The following is a 21990-nucleotide window of genomic DNA, read 5'->3' on the forward strand; positions in this document are numbered from 1 at the left end:
TAATTGCAAAACCAACATTCTCATGTCGACTCTTCTTTTGCTCGGTAATATTGGGTGCTTTGCTTTTTAAAATATTCCCCTTATACACATTGATTATAAAAGGAATACTTTTTCATTGTAGAAAAATGGGGAAATAGAGAAATATACAAAGAAAATAACCACCTGTAATCCCACCCTCCAATGAAAATGACAACTGGGATAATACTTAGTTTTGTGTCATACATTTTCAGCTAATGATTTAATCTTCTAAAATATGCCTTTTAATGGTTACATATATGTTACTACATGATAAACATTTATTTATCCATCCCCCTGTTTTTGGAAATTACTTTTCCACTTTCATTCATATCTGTTTTGTTGATATTCATATATCATGCTTTGTTCCTTGTAAATAAATTTTTCCTTAATATAGAACCCTATCAGTGTAGTTATCAGGTCAAATAATAACATATTAAACACTCTTGATGCAACTTGAAAGATTAATTTTTAGTGCCTAAGATTGTACAAATTTATGCTGCCATTAACTAGTAGTTGGAGTGTTGATCTCATCCCATCCTTACCAATACTGGATGTAATTGTTGTTAGTAAACTTTTCCCATTATAAGAGGTGGAAAATGAAATGTTAGTGTGGTTTAAATTCACATATATTTGATTAGCCATAATATCTATTGCTGCATGCATGTATGTCTTCTTGTATTGTTTGCTCATAACATTTGCCCATTTTTCTATTGGGACATGGCACTTTGCTTTTTAAACCTCTTTTGGTTTCAGTTTCTTCATCAGCCAAATGGGGCTAATGATATTTGCCCTTAACTTTGAGTGTTTGCAATAAATGACCAAATGTTCCATGCCATGAATTCTACCCAGAAGACTAGTGCTTCAAATTATTTGGGTGCGGAGAGTGCTGTCAGTCTCAGGGGCAGGTTTAATTTAGGAATAGTGAGAGATTGGAATCATGATTCTTTAAACCATCTGTAGCCAATGTGTGCAGTGTTGTAATGCATAAATGTACAGTAACCTGCTGTTATCATCTAAAAAGAGACATAGGAGCATATATTTCCTGTCTTTTTGATACACAGGTATTGGAAACCTATATGAAACCAGGTGTTCTTTCTTCAACTACCTATCCTGTGGTTTTAATAGCCACATATCTCCAACTGTAATGCTGTTCATTTACAATAGCTGTAAAATATCCACTTACTCCCAGAGATGGTTGTAACTATTACAGTATATGTTATAATGATAGTTAAAGAGCCAAAGTAACAAGTGATTTCCAGTTCAACTAAATGTGTGATTTTATTTGTCTGATAGATTGTTTACTACACAAGAACACATTTCTTAATAAAGTCATTACAGCTCCACAAGCGGGGATCATTGTTAAAAATCCACTACAAAGCAAGCAGAAGAAAACTGCCTAATGTTCTTTCTCTGTCTGCCAAGACTTCTGCAATCATGCTTTTCTATTTCTAGATAATGCACACTGATATTCATATGCTACTGAAACACTAGTTCATGAAAAATCTGACCAAGAGTTGAAAAGAGATTTGAAGATGCCACAAATTCCTCCTGAATTCCCCATGGAAGCCACATGTGAGAAGGTTAGGAAAGAAAATACTTTTCCAGGTGAGCTCTGCTGCCTTCCTTCTCAGGGTTTTGAATGCTTAAACGGCTCTAGCTTGGATTACAGGAATCAGAACTAGGCCGAATTCCATTTGATTGCTGGGGTCATTTTCAATGTGTTGAATGCTCCACATTCATGCTAGTTCTACCTTTCCTGAAGGACAATAATAGCCCTTGAGCTAAGCGATGGTCATCAATTCTTATTTTCACTCTTCCTCCAAACTGTATCAAACAATGGATTGAAATTTGGGAATAGTCTCTAATTTAAAAAGGATCACTTTGGGAAAGTCTTGCACAGAATTTGGCAATTGATGAGCTGTATGTTTTGGTAAAGAAAGCTGAACTTGGTAATTTCTGCTTAAATAGAGGAAGAAGTACTTATGCTTTAATTTATCCTTTGATTTACCTTAGATTTTTTTAAATAAAAAAAATTCTTGTGGATTACAGCCTGAGCCTGTAAAATAAGGAGAAAGGCTTGATGTTTGTTCACACTTGGACTAGAGAAGAAAGAGGAAAGAGTGTGCCCCAGGAAAGTCACGGATACTGTTGTAGGAGAAATCAAAGGGCCTGCAAAGGGTGAGTACAGGCAGAAGATTCTAAGTGTCGTTTGCCTCCTCTCAGAGCCCTTTCTGGCTGTTTTCTAGGAGTTTGTGTCTTAACTGCTTAAGGAAAATTCCCCTTAACGCTTCCAATTTGACATTCACTCAGTTAGTAGGATAATGATATATTAGGTTGATCTATAGGCAATTGCTGATATATGACTGTTTGGGGCCTACAGAAATGGCAATTTGCTATGGTCCAACTGAATATATATATGCAAAATATGCTGAACACTGAGCTATGCTCACTGCAGTTGATTTTCTTTCCTCCACAAGGAGAAGGCTGCATTTCCAAGGGCAGTGTCTAGCATTTCAGCTCACAATACACCTGAATTACCTGTTTAACTTTTTGCTGAAGAAATGAGAACGTGAATAATTAAGATGGGCCCAATATCTACATCGCAATTCAGGATATGTGCTGCATTTAATTTTATGAAGTTTGGAGAATGGATAGAAAACAGTCTCAGCCAATTTTAAATTAGCATGTGCTACTTTACTCTTACTTGTTTTAAGGTAATTAGTGTTGATTTTTCGAAATCAATCAAAACATTAATTCCACAGATTTTTATTGATCTCTCTAGACTGACAATCAAAAGCTTACTTAGCCCTGCTTTTATGTCATAGAGATGCTTTCAGATGCATAAGGCACATATTTAGTGTTAGCATCACCCTCTGTACTTTATCTGGAATTTCCTTTTTTTCTCATTTTTTTTTCCTCTCAAGACACACTGTTGACCTTGCTAGCCCACAACATCTTAGCATCAGAAGATAGTTAGGACATGGGCTATTGGGACGGTTCAAATCCTGAAAGACTGTATGACCTCTCTGTGCCTCTGTTACTTTTCTTCTGTAAAATGGGAATACTAACAATAGATCCCACCTGATAAGATCTTATGAGAAGTAAATGAATTAATAAATGGCAGTACGCATAATAAGACCTTAATGAATTTTAGCTGATGTTATTATGATTAAAGGTAATGATACAAATACTACTAATAACAGAGATTGCACAGTCCATATCCCTCATTACATGGATGGAAAAAGAGGTGCATAACTATGAGCATATCAGTTTTTCCTCAAAATCTTACTCATTCTTTTCACCTGATTTTGGTCACCTCATTTAACTTGGACACTTTTTGCACTATATTAATTTTTCCTGTTGGTGGATTCATCTCTAAACATAAAGAGATATTTAAACATTTTTATACCAAATCAGTAATGCTTATATACATGTGAATAGTGTGTTAAATAAGACTTTCATTTTAGATATCTTCGTGGGGTTGACCCAAGATTAACAAATATAGTTGCTTCTATATTTTGAGGGCCCCAAGATTCCCCATGACTGAGTTATGATTAGGGCATTGAGTCCCCACTCATCAAGGGGTGGGGACTCACAGATAAAAGGCATGGTAAAGAACAGAGTCGAGGTCTTTTAATGTTGGAGTTTGATGCTGAAGACTTAAGCTGGAGCCCTGGAAGTAAGAAGAAAGATAAGCCAGCCCCAGGAAGAAAGGAATCTTGAACCCAGAGAAAAGCAAACCCCAGGAACATAGGAACCCAGGAAACCTGAATCCTCACAGGTGTCGGCAGCCATCTTGCTCCAACATGTGGAAATAGACATTGGTGAGGGAAGTAACTTATGCTTTATGGCCTGGTATCTGTAAGCTTCACTCCAAATAAATATCCTTTATAAAAACTAATTTCTGGTATTTAGCATCAGCACTCCTTTGGCTGACTAAAATAAGTGGTAAGCTTCCTTCAATTTTTTAAGTAAAGGAGGCTTCAGTTCTGGGGTTTTGCTGTAATGTCACAACTCAGTTCTTGAAATTTTTTAAAGAGCTCAAGGAGCCAATGCTGGGACAAATCTCATATCATGGCATGATTATTCATGGGCAAAGCAAGGTACAATCTATATGTAGATCCTAAACCAGTCTGTTTTTGGTGACCATCCAATTCTTTTACAACTGCCTCTATTGTTATCTGCACTCTAATTTATCTATTGTCCAGGGAAATGTATTTATGGGGACAGATTGATAAAGCAGATGAGAACACACCTGGACTGGATGCAAAAGGACTTTGCAAGCAATATGATTCAAACACATCTCAGTCTAGGGGGAAATTGAGTTTTAAAATAAATAATATTTTAGGATGTTAATGTGATTTATTTCACTTAATGGAGTGGGTGAAGGATAGCCCAGAGGTAACAAATCCCTTGCCTGTGCAGGTTGAACAGGGCACCATATTCCTCATCCAGTTTGCCTTCCTCATCTTTAAGGGGACCCTGACTTTGTACAAAAAAATTAAAACACCCACACTACAGATTATTGGAGAAAAGCAGCTCTTATTGGTTCATTTCCAAAGATAGGTCTATCCTTTTCTGATTTTTTCTTTCCAGTTAGAAGATCTGAGGTGGGTGTGATAGGTAGCTTCTTGGAACATTTGATATCCATCGTCTTGCCAAATGGGTCTAAACAATTAATGTTTTATGACCTGCTGCCCAAGTGGCAAATTATAACCACAGCCTTAGGTAGGTTTTCAAAGGAGAGCCCTATTTCCCACAGCAGATCAAGTTTTCTATGTTGTATGACTGTGACCCAGGTATGCTGTCTCAATGGCTCTGGCAACCCCACCTGCCTTGAATCTAGATATGGCATCTCCACCAGTAGAAATGAACGATTTAGTCCAAAGTCTCCATGTATTTGAGAATGTAGGAGAGGCGATACATTACATGTATGCTTACAAAAGGGTCACTGTCTATTTGGCCCAGGAAGAAAGAAATTTATATCTCATGTGTCATCAGCATGTCCCTTGAAAAGGTACCAGAAGTGAAGTGAAGCCATCTCTGAAGTAATAAAGTCAGAGAGGAAAGAGAATTTGCCTTGTAAAAAATGGAATCAAATCACACTTATCTTTGGGGAAGAATATTTATTCCATTAAATTGGATATACCAAACCAAGACAGCAATATAAAAAAACCCTACAAATGGAAAGAACAGGTTAGAATGAGCTAAATTAGCTAATTAAACAGCCTCCCTCTTTCTCTTGCTTCCTCCAAGCTTTTCCTGCTTGGAGGCCAGCACCACCCATACTTGCCAGTACGTTAGCGTCAATTATTTGTCTCCTTTTGTCAGCACTGAAATGAGGAATCAGCCTCTGCCAAGGTTGCTCCACTGAGTGGGGCAATGATTTATAGATTAATTATTTTAAGGAACTAGGCATCACAGCATGATGTAGTGGAATGCTGTGCTAGGCAAAGACCTGCATTTTGGTCCTGTTTCTGTTGCTTAGTAAGTGTTTGACTTTGGGCAAATCATTTAACTTCTCTGGGTCTTATCTGTAATTTGGGAATAACAACACCTGATGGTTGTAGCCATTAAATAAAATCCTGTCTTTAAAACTGATTTGTTAACTCTAAAGCATCCAAACATACACAAAGGATTGTTATTACTGTTTGCTTTCTAAGGACATATACAGTAATACCACCTAGCCACTAAGGGGGTCCATTCTCTTGTCCCAGGACTTTATGAAAGATATTAGAAGACACATGGAGGGGAAAGTGTGAATTTGTTGCCCTTATAAGTCAGTCAACAAATCTTGTCAACTGTACCACAGGATAGGAAACTGGTCAAATTATGAATAGTATCAACTCACACTTCACCTACTCCTTTCCATTAAAGGGTCCCCAAATATTTTATGACCATTCGCTTTTCAGCATTAAGAACAACTTGGTCTATCAGGTATAAAGTACAGTTTATACTCTCTTTCCATTATACATATAGAGGGGAGAAAGCAGGGTGGGCTTTCCTAAAGAATTGAAAGTCCTAGAGTAGTATAGTATAGTATATAGTATAGTATAGTATAGAACCTATACTATAGGTTGATATTTTTATTAAGGCTATTAAGCTATGTGGGGCCCTAAGAGATCACTTATTTGATAAATTTTTTTGTGATAAATCCATGAGTTTCATAAGCCATAAATAGATAATTCTGACTATTCTCTAGTATTCCATCTTCCTTTGATAGATAGAAATAAAGGCATTTTTCAAGCCAATTTTAAAACTAGGTATCAAAGCCAGGTCATCTGACTTCCCTATCCATGGTTCTACCCAAGTGATTCCATTTCTAGAAGAACTCTGGTAGAAACTCTCACTGCTACCCACTCAAAGAGATTTGACTATTTGGCCTGGTTCCACTTCTGAATTCAGTGGCATATCTGGCAAATATTCTGCTAGAGATTGGCCAATAGAATCAAATATTCAAATAGACTTGTGCATGTGGACAACTGAAATTTTAAGTCTGTGCCTATGTGTCACCATTAGAATGATTGAAAAGTGAGTACTTTTGTCCATATCAAGTCATCTGACTGGTTTGATTGCTTCTCCCTAAAATTGGCTGGTTGTTTGCCATTTCATATCCACAGCCTTAAGGTTTCCAATATTTTCCTGCAAGTGAATTTAAAAATTCACTGTGAGGATTTCCTGGGGGTTATCTGCCTTGCCTGTAGTGTCTAGATTTCTCTAGAACCCTCAGGAGCACCCCTCCTTGAAGCACTGTTTACTGTGGCATTCAGTGAGATCTTCCGGAGTCATACTTATGCATGACTCATGTGTAACTTCAGGAATGAACTCCTGACTCACTTTGAAATCTCTTAACCATAAAATGTCATTTGTATTTAATATTTCCCCCTTATGATATAGGTCTTTTTCTAACTGCATCACTAGTTGCTTTTTGGCAATAATCCTTTGGTGCCAGGGAAGCTTAACTCTGGAAGTCATGTCCCACGTAGGGGGAAGGTAGTGAATTTCTATGCTGAGTTTGGCTTCGAGAGAGACCACATTTTAGCAACAAGGAGGCTTTCAGGAGGTAACTCTTAGGCAATCTATATTACTAGTCTAAGTTTCAATTTCACAAGAACAAGGTTCATAAGTTCAAGCAACAGTATTGAGGGTCTGGGGTATTGGTATGTCCTCATTTGCTAGGTACTGCCCATATACTCTAGAGCAGGGGTTCTTAACAAGGATTCCATGAGCTTGAAGTGAAATTAATAAAAACATTATTCTTGTGGGGACATGTTGGTGTGGGTGTGATATTTTTATTAAATAATACAGAGTACAGTGCAGACTTAGTAAAGGGTGTGTGGTTTTCACCTGACTGGCAAAGGGGTCTGTGGAACAAAAAAGGTTAAGAAACCCTGCTCCAGAGATTCTTGCCACTTTGTGAGAGAATGTAGCAGAATTCCTCAGGATGGGAATTCAATATTTCATCTGTTATTCTGTGGGTCTCCACCCACTGAGACAAACCCCATGACCAAATGAACACATTCATATTCCATAGAGACATGCCCCAGGTGCAACCCTCCCCACACATCTCCCCACCACCAAACCCACACTCTTCAATCCAAAACATCCCCCAAACAAAGCCAAAATAAAATTAAAATAAAATAATATAAAATAAAAATAAAATAAAAATTTTAAATTTCTTTCCATGTGACAGGAAATCAGCACCCCATCGGTGGGCTTTACCTTGGAATATATGATAACCTATCTCTCCAATGTATCAGTTAAAATCATTTATAATTTTCCTAGACATGCTTCTTCTGTTCCATTCATTTGAACCTATAATTAGCACTATACCCATTAAATATATGTCCCAGCAGCTTAAAGCTTTTGGTTGTTCATGTGCTGTTTGAGTGTGAATCTCAGCAGAGGTGTTTCTAACACCTACTCTCCAGTTCATTGGACTCACCCCGAACAACTAACAAAAGGATGATGATGGACAATGCCTAGAGTAGTTTGTTTTTATTTATGAATTCCAAAAATAGATATTGGATTATGTTTGTAAACTGGGCTGTTCCTCTGGGTGTATTAGATTGTATTAACTTCAGAGGTTTCACTTTTACTTGATTAAATTATGATTAGGGCTTTGATAGGGCCATGTCAGTAAGACGTTGAGAAAAAACTACATGACAGTTAGAGTTTTGATGCTGGAGCCCTGGGAAGTGAATAAACAGAGAAGCAGATACATGAGGAAAGAGAGAAGGCTCCATTAGACACAGCAGAGGCCCTGGGAAGAGATGAGCCATTAGCCTGATGGTTTACAACTGGCCTTGTGGAGAAAGCAGAGCAGCTGAATCCAGAGAAGAATGAGCCTCAGGAGAGAGATAAGATTTATCCCAGCTTACAGCTGATTTTGGAAGAAGAAGCTGGGACCAAGGAGTCCTAAGAGGAAGAGGAAACCTGAACCCTTGCAGAGGTCAGAAGCCATTTGCTCCAACATGTGGCAACAGACTTTGGTGAGAGAAGTACCTTGTGCTTTATGACCTGGTAACTGTAAGCTTCTACCCCAAATAAATATCTTTTATAAAAGGCAACAGATTTCTGGTACTTTGCATCAGCACCCCTTTGGCTCACTAATACAACACCCATCCCCCAAAAAACAGAACGTATTTACAACTGCAAGCAAGACAGTTCCATCCATTTGCCCCATGGGATCTAAGCCCCCTCTCAATTGGAAGCAGAGTAGGCATCACCATCCCCAAATCCTCAAGATTGGATAATGAACAAATATAAGGTGGGAATGCAACTATGGACTAAAGTATACATTATTATCCTGGTAATGGAAGAATATGTAACATTGATAAAAAGACAGTGGTCAACAGGGGTTCTGAGGGGTGGGAAAGGGAAGCATAGATGTAACATGGAGCATTTTTGGGACATTGGAATTGTTCTGCATGACATTGCAATGATGAATACAAGCCATTATACATTTCGTCAAAACCTATAAAATTGTATGGTAAAGTATAAACCATAATGTAAACTATAGACCATGGTTAGTAGCAATACTTTAATTTGTGCTCATTAATTGTAACAAATATACAAAAAATGCTATTCTAAAATATGATATGAAAATAACATGAGTAATCTGGAGACCATAAATGATAAATTAAAATCCTCTAAAGAACAAATAAGGAAAAAAATCACTATGAGGGAATTAAATGCAAGCATTCCAAGTATCGCAGGTGTGATAAAGGTACTCAATGTAGATCTGGCCTCAGTAGTGAATGGTTGTTTCCCTCTGACCAGTGGTTGCTCTGGGGCTGGTACAAAAGTTACTATGTTGTGAAGTTGGTCATATCATACTAACATTGGTTAATTTTCAAGTAGGGACGAGTAGACAGTGCTGTGGAGTTTGTCGGCTTCATGTGCTACAGAAAGGCAATTTTGGCTGAAAGATCTCTGGTTAACTGTGGTGAACTGTGCTTGTTGAGGACTTGAAAACTCTCTCCTCTTTAATTTTCTGCAGGGAGCTCTCTCTGAGTATTAGTCCTATCTGAATTCTAGTCCTTTACTCTCTGGTCCTTAATATGTATTACTGGCAATGATATCATTCACTGAATTTTCCTTTTAGAAAGGACACTTGCCTTTGTCCAAATGTTGCTATAGGTCTCACATCTTTCTATGTGTGTCTGCCTGGTCTTTCCAAATAAAATATAAATTATCAAAATCAGGAACCAGGGTCAACCTGGTAGACCTGATAACCATCTTCAGGGCATGCTTTGAAGGACACTGGAGGACTTCCTGACTAAACACTTTTCCACATCTAGATTTTCTTGGTGTCTGAAATTGTTGCTATTACAGCACTTTAGCTGGCTAATGACAAAGAAAGCTCCTATTAGAATGCTCATTTAAGGATCTGAACCATTATCAGTCATTAGCATCCTCTCTTGAATTAGTATATAGTATAAGCTAGGCAGTCACGTAGAAAAGGTTTCGGAGAAATGGTATTTCTGATTAAGGAGGCTCTTCAGGTTTCAAAAAAAAAAACACAAAAGTTCTATATCTTGTATAAGGTCAAGTCTTACCCTCAGCCTCCTTTCAAAAGCTGAAATGTTGCCTTTGTTTTGTTCCCTTCTCTGCCGCCATTCGATCAGGTTTGCATTGTGTTCTCCAGGCAGTGAGATGTTGCATTTGCCCAGGGTAGGGTTGACTGCCCCTGCCAGGATGTGGGGCTCTGAGCTGAGGCTGATCTCCATCCCACTGGCAAAAGTGACCCGTAGGGAGCCATCTGGACTCACCCGATAGGTACTCTGGGTATTTTCTGTAGACAAAAGCACAAATGAGGAAGAAGGGGAAGAAAGGGAAGAGCAGGAAGTGGGGGAAAGACAAGTTTAGCTTTTAGCAAGTTTGGGAAGGGAGCAACAGGTGGAATGCTGTGGATATAACTGCTTTATGGGCTAGACAACCATTTTGACAGGCAGATTTGCTCTCTGTCCAATTGGGTCTTATTATTTTCATAGATGGAATGTCTTGTTTCTTAGGTAAAAAACTCCTGTCCAATACTGCAGGCTGATTTTGTTTTCTCTTTTTCATTTTTAAATAATTCCACAGCAAACTCTATTTCTAACTTGTAGGATTGGCCTGCTCAGTTTGATATGCTGGGATATAGAATGAGAAAAATATGAAGTATGAGGTTCAACTCAGCACACTTACCACCTGTAGACACCATAACAATTGCTGTAATCCACAAAATGATAGCACTTATAAAGGTTGGCACTGATCCTTTTAGAGTAGATCTGAACATTGTACAATTTTGTATCTGGCCCCACAAGCTAACAACAGAGTAAGTCCCTTAATGACTGGGCAGAAAGAAGACAATTTCTTATTGGCCACTTCCCTTTTAGCTTCCAAGATGTTCTTTCTAAATCCAACCTACCTAAATTTCCTCCCTCCCTCCCTCCTTCCTCACTCTCTTTCTTTCCTTCTCTTTCTTTCCTCCCTTCCTTCTCTTCCATTTTTTTTGAATAAAACGAACTTTCACTTACTTATATTCCTACTCGGCTTGCATCTTGATTTGTCCTTTTTATTTACCCATGACAGCATTGATCTAGAATTCTAAGCTCAGATGGTGCACAAGCTCCATTTCTTTAATATAACCAAGCCAGAGCCTAATAGAGCTTTACAAACAGCTGGGTGTTAAGAAATAACTTGATGAAAGGGCAGATTTGGCAGGCATTTAACATCATAACCCCCACAGAGATGTGGGGCTAAAGTTGATATTTGAACTTGTGAAAGGTATGAATTTGTCTAGATTTCAGCCTCTGTAGCTGGAAAGTATGGAGAAGAAGACATCTTCTCAACCTGTGGTGAATTCTACTTATTTTCACTGTGTAGTTTTGGGAATAGAAGTAAGATAGATGATTTTATACTCAGGCAAAGTTGGAAATATAATTACCTTGTTTTAAAATATATATGGTACTAGTTGCTGTGAAGTTGGTCAGCATGAGGACATTTTCATGGTTGGAAGTATCTACTTCTACTTTTGTCAGCTTCTCCAGGTCACTGTGGAAGCTGCTGACCTCTCCAGTGGGAAAAGTTACATTGGTCAGATGTCCCTCAGGGTCATACCTAGGGAGTATAAACAATCCAACTTTGAAGCCTCTTGGCAGTGATAACAGGCCTTTGCAAAATAAAAATCACTTAGCAGCTAATACAGCTTAACTTTGAGTGATAACAAGTATTGTTAACCTTGTTCAATAAGAAGAAAAAGGTCAGAGAGATGATTAATCAAACGAAGATATTTTTGCAGCTTCTGAATTCTCGATGACTTCCTTGAGCTATGCTGTTTTACAGAAAAATATATCTGGTAATGAATCACCAGTGTGGAAAACTGATTTATGAATCATGTCCTGCTTTGTGTAATGTTGCATGGAGGCCAGGGTGTTCTATCCGATTAGATGCGATGGGTGACAAAAAACAGCAGAAGGTGCTGTTGCAAAAGGGAAAAGAAGGTACAAAGGGGCCCCCAAAGCCTGAGAAGACCAATAAAACTTACTTTGCATTGTGATAGGAAATTATATTTGCTGCTGTTTATGTTGCCAAATTCGAAATGAATGAATCATTCTTCCAACAAAATGAACAAGCACAAAGGATAATGGAAACATGCTCATTAAAACATTCTGGAGCCCCCTGATGTCAGTGTCATTTAAATTTTTAAAACCTTTTTGGGGTATAGTACATAATGTTTTGTAATTTGCCTATAGAGTAAGAGACAAAAATAATTACCTGGGATAATAGGCAATAACCTATATTTAGAAATATAGTCTAGTGAGTTTACTTTTTTAAAAAATCAAGAATTATTGGCAATCTCACTGTCCTCCAAATGGAAACTGCTTCCCTGAAGGCTTTTGATGTGGAGCTGTTCTTTTATTGCCAATAGAACCATGAAAAATAAACACTTCATTAAAAGTAAAGACATGAACTTGGAAACCCATTACTATTTTCTTTACAAGTTGCAAATTACAAAATATTTAAGTACTTTTATTTGCTTTTAAAATGTTTAACAATTATATTATTTTTACCCAAAGTAAGCAGTGTACAACTTGAACAAATGGTAGACTCTGGCTCTACTAACCCCCTCCCCCCAACATGTGAAAAATGGCACAATAATTCAGTGTTAATCCACTAGGTTTTAAAGAATTCAGTCTGGGTAGTTGCTCAAAATTTAAAACTTATGCCAGCATTTGGTGGGCTTGGGCAAGAGGGCTGGGTCTTATTTTATAGGCCACAAACAATGCAAACTCAAGTTCAGTTCTTTATGGATATATACATATGTGTGTGTATGTACACACTCATTCATGTGTGCAAACACATTACCAGTTATAACAGTCATGCGTGTGAATAAAAATAATCAAACAGGTGAATTGACATAGATACATTTAGTCCTAGTTGTTTAATTGGATGCATACCTTATTTAAACAAATTTTAGTCAAAACAGTGTGTTGCTACTCTGCAGCTAAGGATTCATTAACAAAGAAAGACTGAAAGGTACTGTCTGTGCCTGGGATTAATGGCAAAATCCTTCCTCTCAGTCAGCCTGTTGACTGATGGCCTGCTCTGGGGCTCTAGGGCTGCAAGAAGTTGGTGCCCTGGTGAAATGGGAATATGGATGGGGCTTTAAGCCTGGCACAGCTCTAATGTTGTCTACCTGGTTTTCCTTCCAGGAGAAAAAGACAAAGTCCAGTATTTATTCTTCCAAGGTACCAATCCGCTTCCCCTGCAAGGAGGAGTTTCCAGGCGGCAGATAGAAGGAAGTTGCTGCATACCTTCCATGTGAGGAGGACTACAGCCTCTCAGCTTGGATTTTGCAGGAAGTTCCTCTCTGTTTCTCATTCATCACCAACAACTCTGCCTCATTGGTTTCCCTTTCCTGATTTCTAAGAAGTTTCTTCAACCCTGGGCAAGGTCACTCTTCATCATAGCTCCAGGAAATCTGACCTAACACACTGTGAATGCAGGTTCTCAATGGGCCTTGCAGCCTAGGACGGTTACCTTCTTCCCCAGTCATATAGCCCTTGTTTCAAACCAAGATTCCATATAAAGGTGAGGACAGTGGTTATGTCTATTCATCAGAGCAAGATGACAAGATTGGATGGATACCAAGTGAACCATCCATGCTCAGAAATACAAGGCAAAAATTCCTAACAAACCTGATCAGTGGCCTATGGATAAATGGGTTTTCCTACCACTCCCCATAAAACTTTTATTATCTTATTTTTAAATTTTGAATGTTATATTTTGAAATACTTTCAAACTTACAGTTCTTTTACAAAAATAATACATACATACATATTGTATGACTCCATTTATATAAAATGTAAATATAAATTAATTTATAAAGATGAAGTTAGACTAATGATAATGTAGGGCTGGGGAAGGACTGCTAAGGGGTGTAGAATTTTTCTTTTTGGAGCAAAGAAATTGTTCTAAAATTTTTTGTGGTGATGAATGCACAACATTGTGATTATATAAAAAGTCATTGATTATATACTTTGGATAGATCATATGGTATATGATTATATCTCAATAAAACTGCCCGATAGATAAATAAGTAATTGTGCAGGAATAGCCAGAAATAACAGCTATATACAGCAAGAGAAACATAGAGAGATTGAATATACCATTGACTGTACACTTTGGATGAATTGCATGCTTTCTTAATATGTATCAATAAAATTGATTTGCTAAAAATTACAACCCCATAAAGAGAACTCCAACATACCCTTATCTCACCAGATACCCAGATCCACCAATTTTAATATTTTGCCACATTTGCCATGTCATTCTAACTATCCACCAGTGTATTTATCAATCCTTTTTTGGAGCACTTGAGTGTAGGTTGTATACATCATGCTTTTGAACATGTAATTATTACCATATACATTTCCTAAGAACAAGGACATTCATTTATGTAACCACCTTAAGTGCAGTTATCAAAGTCAAGAAATTTATCATTGATATGAAACTTACAGTTTATAGACTAATGTTTTCATATATCCCATTAATGTATTTTTGAGACTCCTCTCATCCTTTGTTAGATCTCTTCCAGTATCATATATTGCCTTTAATTGCCATTGCTTTTTTAGTTGCCTTCTTTTTCCTTTTGTTCTTTTAAAAATTGTGGGACCATATATACAACATAAACTTTCCCATTTTAACCACTCCAAAGCAGACATTTCAGTGGAATTAATCATGTTCACTCTGTTATGGTCCCCTCACAATCTTCGTTACTGAAACTTTCCCATCTCCCCAAACAGAAACCCTATCCATTTAAGATTAACTCCCCATTCTCCTGCCCTTAGCAACCTATACTCTAATTTTTGCCTCTATGAACTTTCATAGTCTCTGATAATTTCTTTGTAATGATTATGGAGCTTAAATTTAGCATAAATAAGAAGGATCCAACCATTCTGGAGGACAGTTTGGCAGTTTCTCAAAAAATTATCCATAGATTTGCCATATGACCCAGCAATACCACTGCTGGGTATATACCCATCAGATCTGAAAACAAGGACACAAACCGATATATGTACACCAATGTTCATAGCAGCATTGTTCACCATCGCCAAAAGTTGGAATCAATCCAAAAGTCCATCAACAGATGAGTGGATCAATAAAATGTGGTATATACACACAATGGAATACTACTCAGCTGTAAGAACCAATACACTACAATCGCACGTGATAACATGGATGAACCTTGAGAATCTTATGTTAAGTGAAGCAACCCAGGCATTGAAGGACAAATACTATATGACCTCAATGATATGAAGTAAGTTAACTGCCTCAGAGAGCTAGAGTCTGGAAAAGTGGCTTACTGGAAATCGGGGGGTGGAGGAAGGATGTGAGTTAATGTCTGTAGGGGTGGAATCTGTGATGAGCTGGGGGTAAGTATGAGCACAAAGAAGGGACAAAATGGGGGCAAGGGGTTACCTTCGGGTGGGGTTTTCTGGGTTTGAGGGGGGCTGGGGATGGGAAGAGGGGTAATATGGTCCAAGAAATAGGTGGGAGGGAGGGGCAACATACAAACATGGGAGAGTGCCAGAAGTTCGTTGAGAACTAAATGTTGAGTAAAACGTATCAAAGTATAAATAGGAGGGTCACCTGGTTAGGACGCTCAGGGGGTATGGTCTGATGCGGGACGGACTCCGGAGGGAATAGCTGAAGGCTCATTTTGCCAAGGTGGGTTCTACCATTGGGTGGGGTGGACCCATATCCTGGGGAAGACTAATGCCGTCGAATAGAGAGAACTGTATCTCTCGTGAGAAAGGACGGCTCCCAGGGCATTAGATTGGCAGGCGTTGTGGGCCCTAAGGGGAGGGGAAAATGGACGTGCAATGGATAGAACAAAGGTAAATAAGGGGGCAAAAGAGGAGTTATGTGAGAGTACACGAGGATGAATATAAAACAGCTAATATTACACCAAAAACATATAGGGGACGACAGACTAATAATGAAAACCATAAGACAAAACATAGGATAACTAAAAAATTTAGAAAACTGTACAACCTAAAGTATGGACCACATAGTAAGCACAAATGTTACCTTGTTTGAAAACTATAGTTTCGGAATCTGTACATCAGTTTCAGGAAATATGATATGAATAAGTTAAAAGATTATTGCTGTGGAAGGGAAAAGGTTTTATGATGGATCTGGGGAAATACTGTATATTGTATATATGAATTTTGGTGATCTAAGACTCTTCTGAAGCTGACATTATGTTGGGATTCACTTTACGGGAAGTTTTGGATCACAGAGTGGTTCAACAATGGCAGCGGAGGAATACTGATATGGGATGTTATTGACAGGATATATATGGTTGACAGGGAGTTATACAGAGCATATGCCCAGGGTATATGGTAATGTCTATATATACTCATAGTGGAAACAATTAAAAACAACAGCTGGGGGGGTACTGGGCTCCTGGCCGGGGGGTCACTGTTGTGGGCCCTGGGAGAGCAGCAGCAATCCTCCAGGTGCAACGGCAAGAACCAGGAAGGAAGGAGGGCCCAACAGTGGGCTCTTGATACTAATGGCTACACTTTTGAGCCTATGCACCTGCAATAAGAACAAGGCCTAGAGTAGCATTGTGCCTTGGGGTTTCCTCCTGACAGCCTTCATGTTACTCAAATGTGGCCACTCTCACAGCCAAACTCAGCGTGTAGATGTGATGCATTCCCCCCAGCGTGGGACACGACACCCGGGGATGAGCCTCCCTGGCACCGAGGGATCACTACCACATACCAGCTGAAGAAGCAACTAGAAAATGACCTTGAATTAAAGATTCAATGCGGAACAGCAGAATATACCTGTCTACATATAATAACATGACTTCGGGAAGCGGTTTGACCTAATGTAAGGGGGAAATGGAAAGGAGAAATGAGATTATAAGGCTGTGAGTCTCTAAAAAAGAGTCTGGAGGTTGTCAGAAGGAATACCCCTATGTACAACTGAACAGAGTCTAAGAGACAGATAAGGTAGATACAACCCCAGGTATTGGTTCTTTTGAGGGATAAAGAGACCCACGGGTTCTATGGTCATGGCAGAAGGGGTTCACTGCCATGACAGATGGCCCTTCTTTGGAGCTGGTGTTTCTGCGTGATGGAAATGGACTCAGAGGGGATCTCTTTTCACAAGACTTGCATGCTACTTTATTGGAATTGTAGTTGGTGCTGAGTTTAAGATATATGTAGGGGATTTGAATCTCTGGACTGATAATATGACACCCAGGCCCAGAGCCTCAACAGACTTCAGCTCCTACACTTTGACTTAATGGACTTACTCCACTCAGCTAACATGGAGTTGAAGAAGGTCAACCACCACAACATGGAGCCTAGAGTGTCTACAACTAGAAGCGGGAAGAGTGCATCCAGTACCCATGTGGAATCTAAGCCCTCACTTGACATAGGTGTGCAATGGACACAACCAATCCAATGTCCACAGAGGAAATGTGAAATGGGTGTGGGAACGGTAGCCATGGGGGCTGCTGGGTGTGGGGAACGGGAGGAAGAGATGAGATGTGGAGGCGTTTTCAGGACGTGGAGTTGTCCTGGATAGTGCTTCACGGACAATTACGGGACACTGTAGATCCCCCCAGGGCCCACTGGATGGAACGTGAGAGAGTCTGGGCTATGATGTGGACCATTGACTATGGGGTGCAGTGATGCTCAGAGATGAACTTACCAGGTGCAATGGATGTATCACGATGATGGGAGAGAGTGTTGCTGTGGGGGGAGTGGGGGGCGGGGGCGGTGGGGTTGAATGGGACCTCATATATATATATTTTTTAATGTAATTAAAAAATAATAATAATAAATAAATATTAAAAAAAATTTAGCATAAATATGTAACAATCACATTTAATTAGATATCAACTTAACTTCAATAATAGGCACAAACTATGTTCCTATATCACTATGTCCTCCCACCTTTATGTAGTTGTTGTCACAAATTAAATGTGTATACTTTATGAGTCCAAACCTACTGAATTATTATTACATTTTATGCATTTGTCTTTTAGGTCCTGTAGGAAGTAAAATGTGGAATTACAAACCAAACATAAAATAGTACTGGCATTTATATTTATTCATGTCATTAACCTTACCAGAGATCTTCAGGCACTTTACTCTATTGTCTACTGTCCTTTCCTTTTAATCTGCAGAATTCTGTTTAGCATCTCTTATAGGGCTGGTTTAATGGTAAATGAACTCAGCTTTTGTTTATCTGGGAATTACTTAATCTCTTCCTCATTTTTGAAAGACAGTTCTGCTGGTTATAGAATTCTTGGTTGTCAGATTTTTGCTTTCAGTACTTTAAATATCATCCCACTGCCTTCTTGCATCCATGGTTTCTGATGAGAAAGAGGCAATTACTCTTATTGAGGTTGCCCTGTATGTAACACATTGCTCCTTTCTTGCAGCTTTCAGATTTATCTTTGGCATTCAACTGTTTGATTTTAAAATGATGTGATATGGTTCTGTTTGGATCTTTCCTGTTTGGAGTTCATTGAGCATCTTCAATGTGTATATTCATGTATTTCATTAAATATAGGAAGTTTTCCACCATTATTTCTTTGAAAATTCTCTCTGCCTTTTTCTCTCTTTCTTCTCCTCTGGCATTCCCACAGTGTGTATATTGGTATGTTTGATGGTGTCCCACAGGGTCCTCAAGCTCTGCTCATTTTTCTTCATTCTTTCTTTTTTCTGCTCTTCAGACTAGATGATTTCAACAGTATTATCTTCATGTCCACTGATTCTTTCTTTTATCAGCTCCTATCTGCTGTTGTGCCCCTCTTGGGAATTTTAATTTTCTCTTACTGTGGTCTTCAGGTCCATTTGGTTCCTTTACAAAATTACAATCTCTTTATTGATATTTTCTTTGTGTTTACCTATCATTTTCCTGATTTCCTTTAGTTCTTTGTCCATGTTTTCCATTAGCTCTTTGAGCAGATTTAGGACCAATTTTTAAAAAGCCATTGTTATTTTCCAAATCTGGTCCTCCTCATTGATAGTTTCTAATTCTTTAGTCTTCTCCTTCACCTGGGTCATTGCTTCTGTTTCCTTGTATACTTTATAATCTTTTGTTGAAACCTGGATATTTTGGTGTGTTAGTGTGTTATCATTGAAATTTATGCACTAATCCTAATCTTAATCTGTTCCTTAATCTTTTATCCAGGTAATGTTATGACAGAACTTTACTTGAATGCCAGAAGCTAACAGAACAGAAGCTAACTTTCCTAGTCTTTGAAGATTTACCAGGGAGAGTGCTCTCTTTCAGAGCTTATCTGAGCAGTGAGTTCAGAGAAGAGCCCAAGGCTGAAGTATAGACACTGCCCTGATACTTTCTACAAATGAGTCTTGTTTTAGGTACATGCCCTGGGAGATCCCCTGTTTACAAGGATATGAATACCACCTCTTTCTTAGGAAATAGTTTCCTCATGGTCCCAGCCACTGCACTGTGTGTCCTAAAGTCAGGAAGCCCTTGTGCCAGACACCACAACTGGATTCTTCTGCCACAGCATTCTGTTGGAGAGCTCTCTGAGTCACCTTCTATATATGGGGCAAATTCTGGCAAAGCAAATCCCTCAGGCCACCACTAGACAGATTGTGTCAGATATACATGCTCCCATTATGAACATGAGGGTTATTCTACTCCCTCTGGACCTGTGACCAGGGGTCTACACCAGGAGCACAGGATGGCTCTATGCCAAGCCAGGGAGGGTTGGGTAAAGGACCAGTCAAGATGCCTTGGGATCCTACTGCTTTTAAGTGTCCTCTGTCTTGATTTGACACTTGTTATGTTACTGCATTCCTTAAACTGTTTTGTGAAGATTTGAGTAAGATGTTTCTGCAAGTTTTGCTGGTGCTTCAAAACTTGTGGGAGGATGGAGCCTTGAAGTATCTCACTCTGCTCTCTTTATTGGGGTGAGACATCCCCAATACCTTTTCAGCTATATCAGTGATCTTTGTTGGTGATTATATATCATCAAGCCTATTACCAAGAGCATAGGTACATTACTACATATTTTGGCCTCTTCCCCATTCCCCAAATTGACAGTAGTATGTTCAGAAAGAAAAGCTGAACAGTTACCCAGATATATCTAGCTGAGTGGCTGCTGCCTGGTCCTTGTCTGGTGAAGGAGGCAATAATGTTAAAGATAAGGTGGCATTACCCATAGTCTTTTCTAGCTGCTGAAAATAGAAAGGTATATTGCCTGGTTTACTTTCTGTGGCTGGACAGGCATCCTTACTTGGAAGTGCTCATTTGACTATACATTTATCATATGCATAAGCTCTACTTATATACCCCAACTCTACCAGGCACAGCCAAAGAAATTACATTTGACCATGTCTGCAATGAGTGTCTTTCATGTGCTTGATAATTTATATGGTCTTGGATCAAAACATATAGGCCTATCTCTCTCCTGTGGGGTCATTTCCAAAAGACGATTGACAGGCAGATATATGCATCAGTGATAATTCCAATAACTTTGGAAGGATTGCTGAAAGTGGATACGAAATTAAGGTAGTATTTTCTTTATTATGGCTTGCTTGATTTTTTTCCCCCTTATCAAAGGGCAATGCATGTTTCCAGACTGAATGTCAAAAAAACAAGTTTAATCAAAATCTTTCACGCCATGTGTTTCCCTTTGGTGCCTGCATTATTTTGTATAGAGAGTATGATCCAATATACTGCAGCTGATCCCCTCAGGCCACAATGGTTTCAACCCCCTCCCTCCTCCTAGTGGGGTGTAGTACCCACCTTACCAGATGTACAAATTCTGACTGCTGTATGATGCAATAAGCCACTAAGTATGCCTTCATACTCATCAGAAGTGGGTTTGTTAAGAGGAGATTTACCATCAAATTTTCTCTCCCTTGCCAGATTTTACAGAGTTCCACTATGAGGGTTCTTCAGGGCACACTGATAAGTGAAATACTACATGCACTTACCTTCTTGCTCAGCACTGTGATAGGCTGTGTACATTTGTGTTTGCATGTATTTGTGTGTGTGTGTCTGTGTGTGCATAAGCATGCTCCCATGGAACAAAGAAAATATTTGTAAGGAGATTAAGAACTAAGTCTTGTCTTTGAGGAACATATATTTTAGTTAGGGAGATGATATTTACACGTTATTAAAAATATACTTGGTCTGGTATTTTCTCATTTTCCCTTGAGGAAAATTTAAGCCAGTGCTAATCCAGGCAAAGTATAAACTAGAAGCTCCTCCATTTTGCATTTAAGAAAATATTCAAGATTAAAGGTAGGAAATTCATTACTTATTTTTTACAGGAAATGTGAAGGAGTCATACACTCTTTATGCTTTTATGCCAGGAGCCTGACCAACTTAATATACATTTTTATGAAATACTGGATTCCTACTTTACTCTCCCATATCTTCTTTTGACTTTGTATGATTCAGGTCCCAGTCCATAATGCCCTTCTATCTTCATTTACCTTCCATTCAATGTATAGCAGGGTCTTGTGCTAGGCTCCAGGGATACAGTGCTGAATGAAACTCAAAGTCTAGTAGGGCAGATGTGCACACAAATAACTCTAATTTCAGAATATTGCCATGTACTTATGTTAACAAGAAGCTGAAGAAGCTCAGAAGAGGCAGGGGTCATTTTCAACTGGGTTGAGCACAAAAGGAGGAGGAAGAGAAGGAGGTGGTGGTTGAATCCTGTATTCAAGGATTTTGATAGGTTGAGATTAGCAAAGGGAGGAAGGCATTCCAAACAGAGGTAATGGCATGGAAATAAATATACATAAGGAAATGATGTCTACTGAGGGTGAAAAATGCCTGGGGCACAAGTTTCCTCAAGGAGGGTAAAAGGAGATAAGTCTGGAGTGGAATGTTGGGACCAGAGCATGGTGGAGTTGGGGTAACAGGCTCCGGATGTAAGCATAGAGTCAGGGGACAAACAACAGGCATAGG

The 21990-nt window shown here is 38.8% G+C and overlaps 1 protein-coding gene across 1 annotated transcript in view; it reads right to left on the bottom strand.

Annotated features, from left to right (window-relative positions):
* The window catches only part of TENM1 (teneurin transmembrane protein 1), a 1381582-nt gene that overhangs the window by 38546 nt on the left and 1321046 nt on the right, over positions 1–21990 (bottom strand). The window contains exons 28-29 of the mRNA XM_058291548.2: positions 11450–11622; positions 10080–10315 (exon numbers count right to left, since the gene is read on the bottom strand). Coding sequence (XP_058147531.1) covers positions 10080–10315; positions 11450–11622 — 409 coding nt within the window. The remainder of the gene's footprint in view (positions 1–10079; positions 10316–11449; positions 11623–21990) is intronic.

The sequence above is a fragment of the Dasypus novemcinctus genome, chromosome X (genome assembly GCF_030445035.2).
Source record: "Dasypus novemcinctus isolate mDasNov1 chromosome X, mDasNov1.1.hap2, whole genome shotgun sequence".
NCBI lineage: Eukaryota > Metazoa > Chordata > Mammalia > Cingulata > Dasypodidae > Dasypus > Dasypus novemcinctus.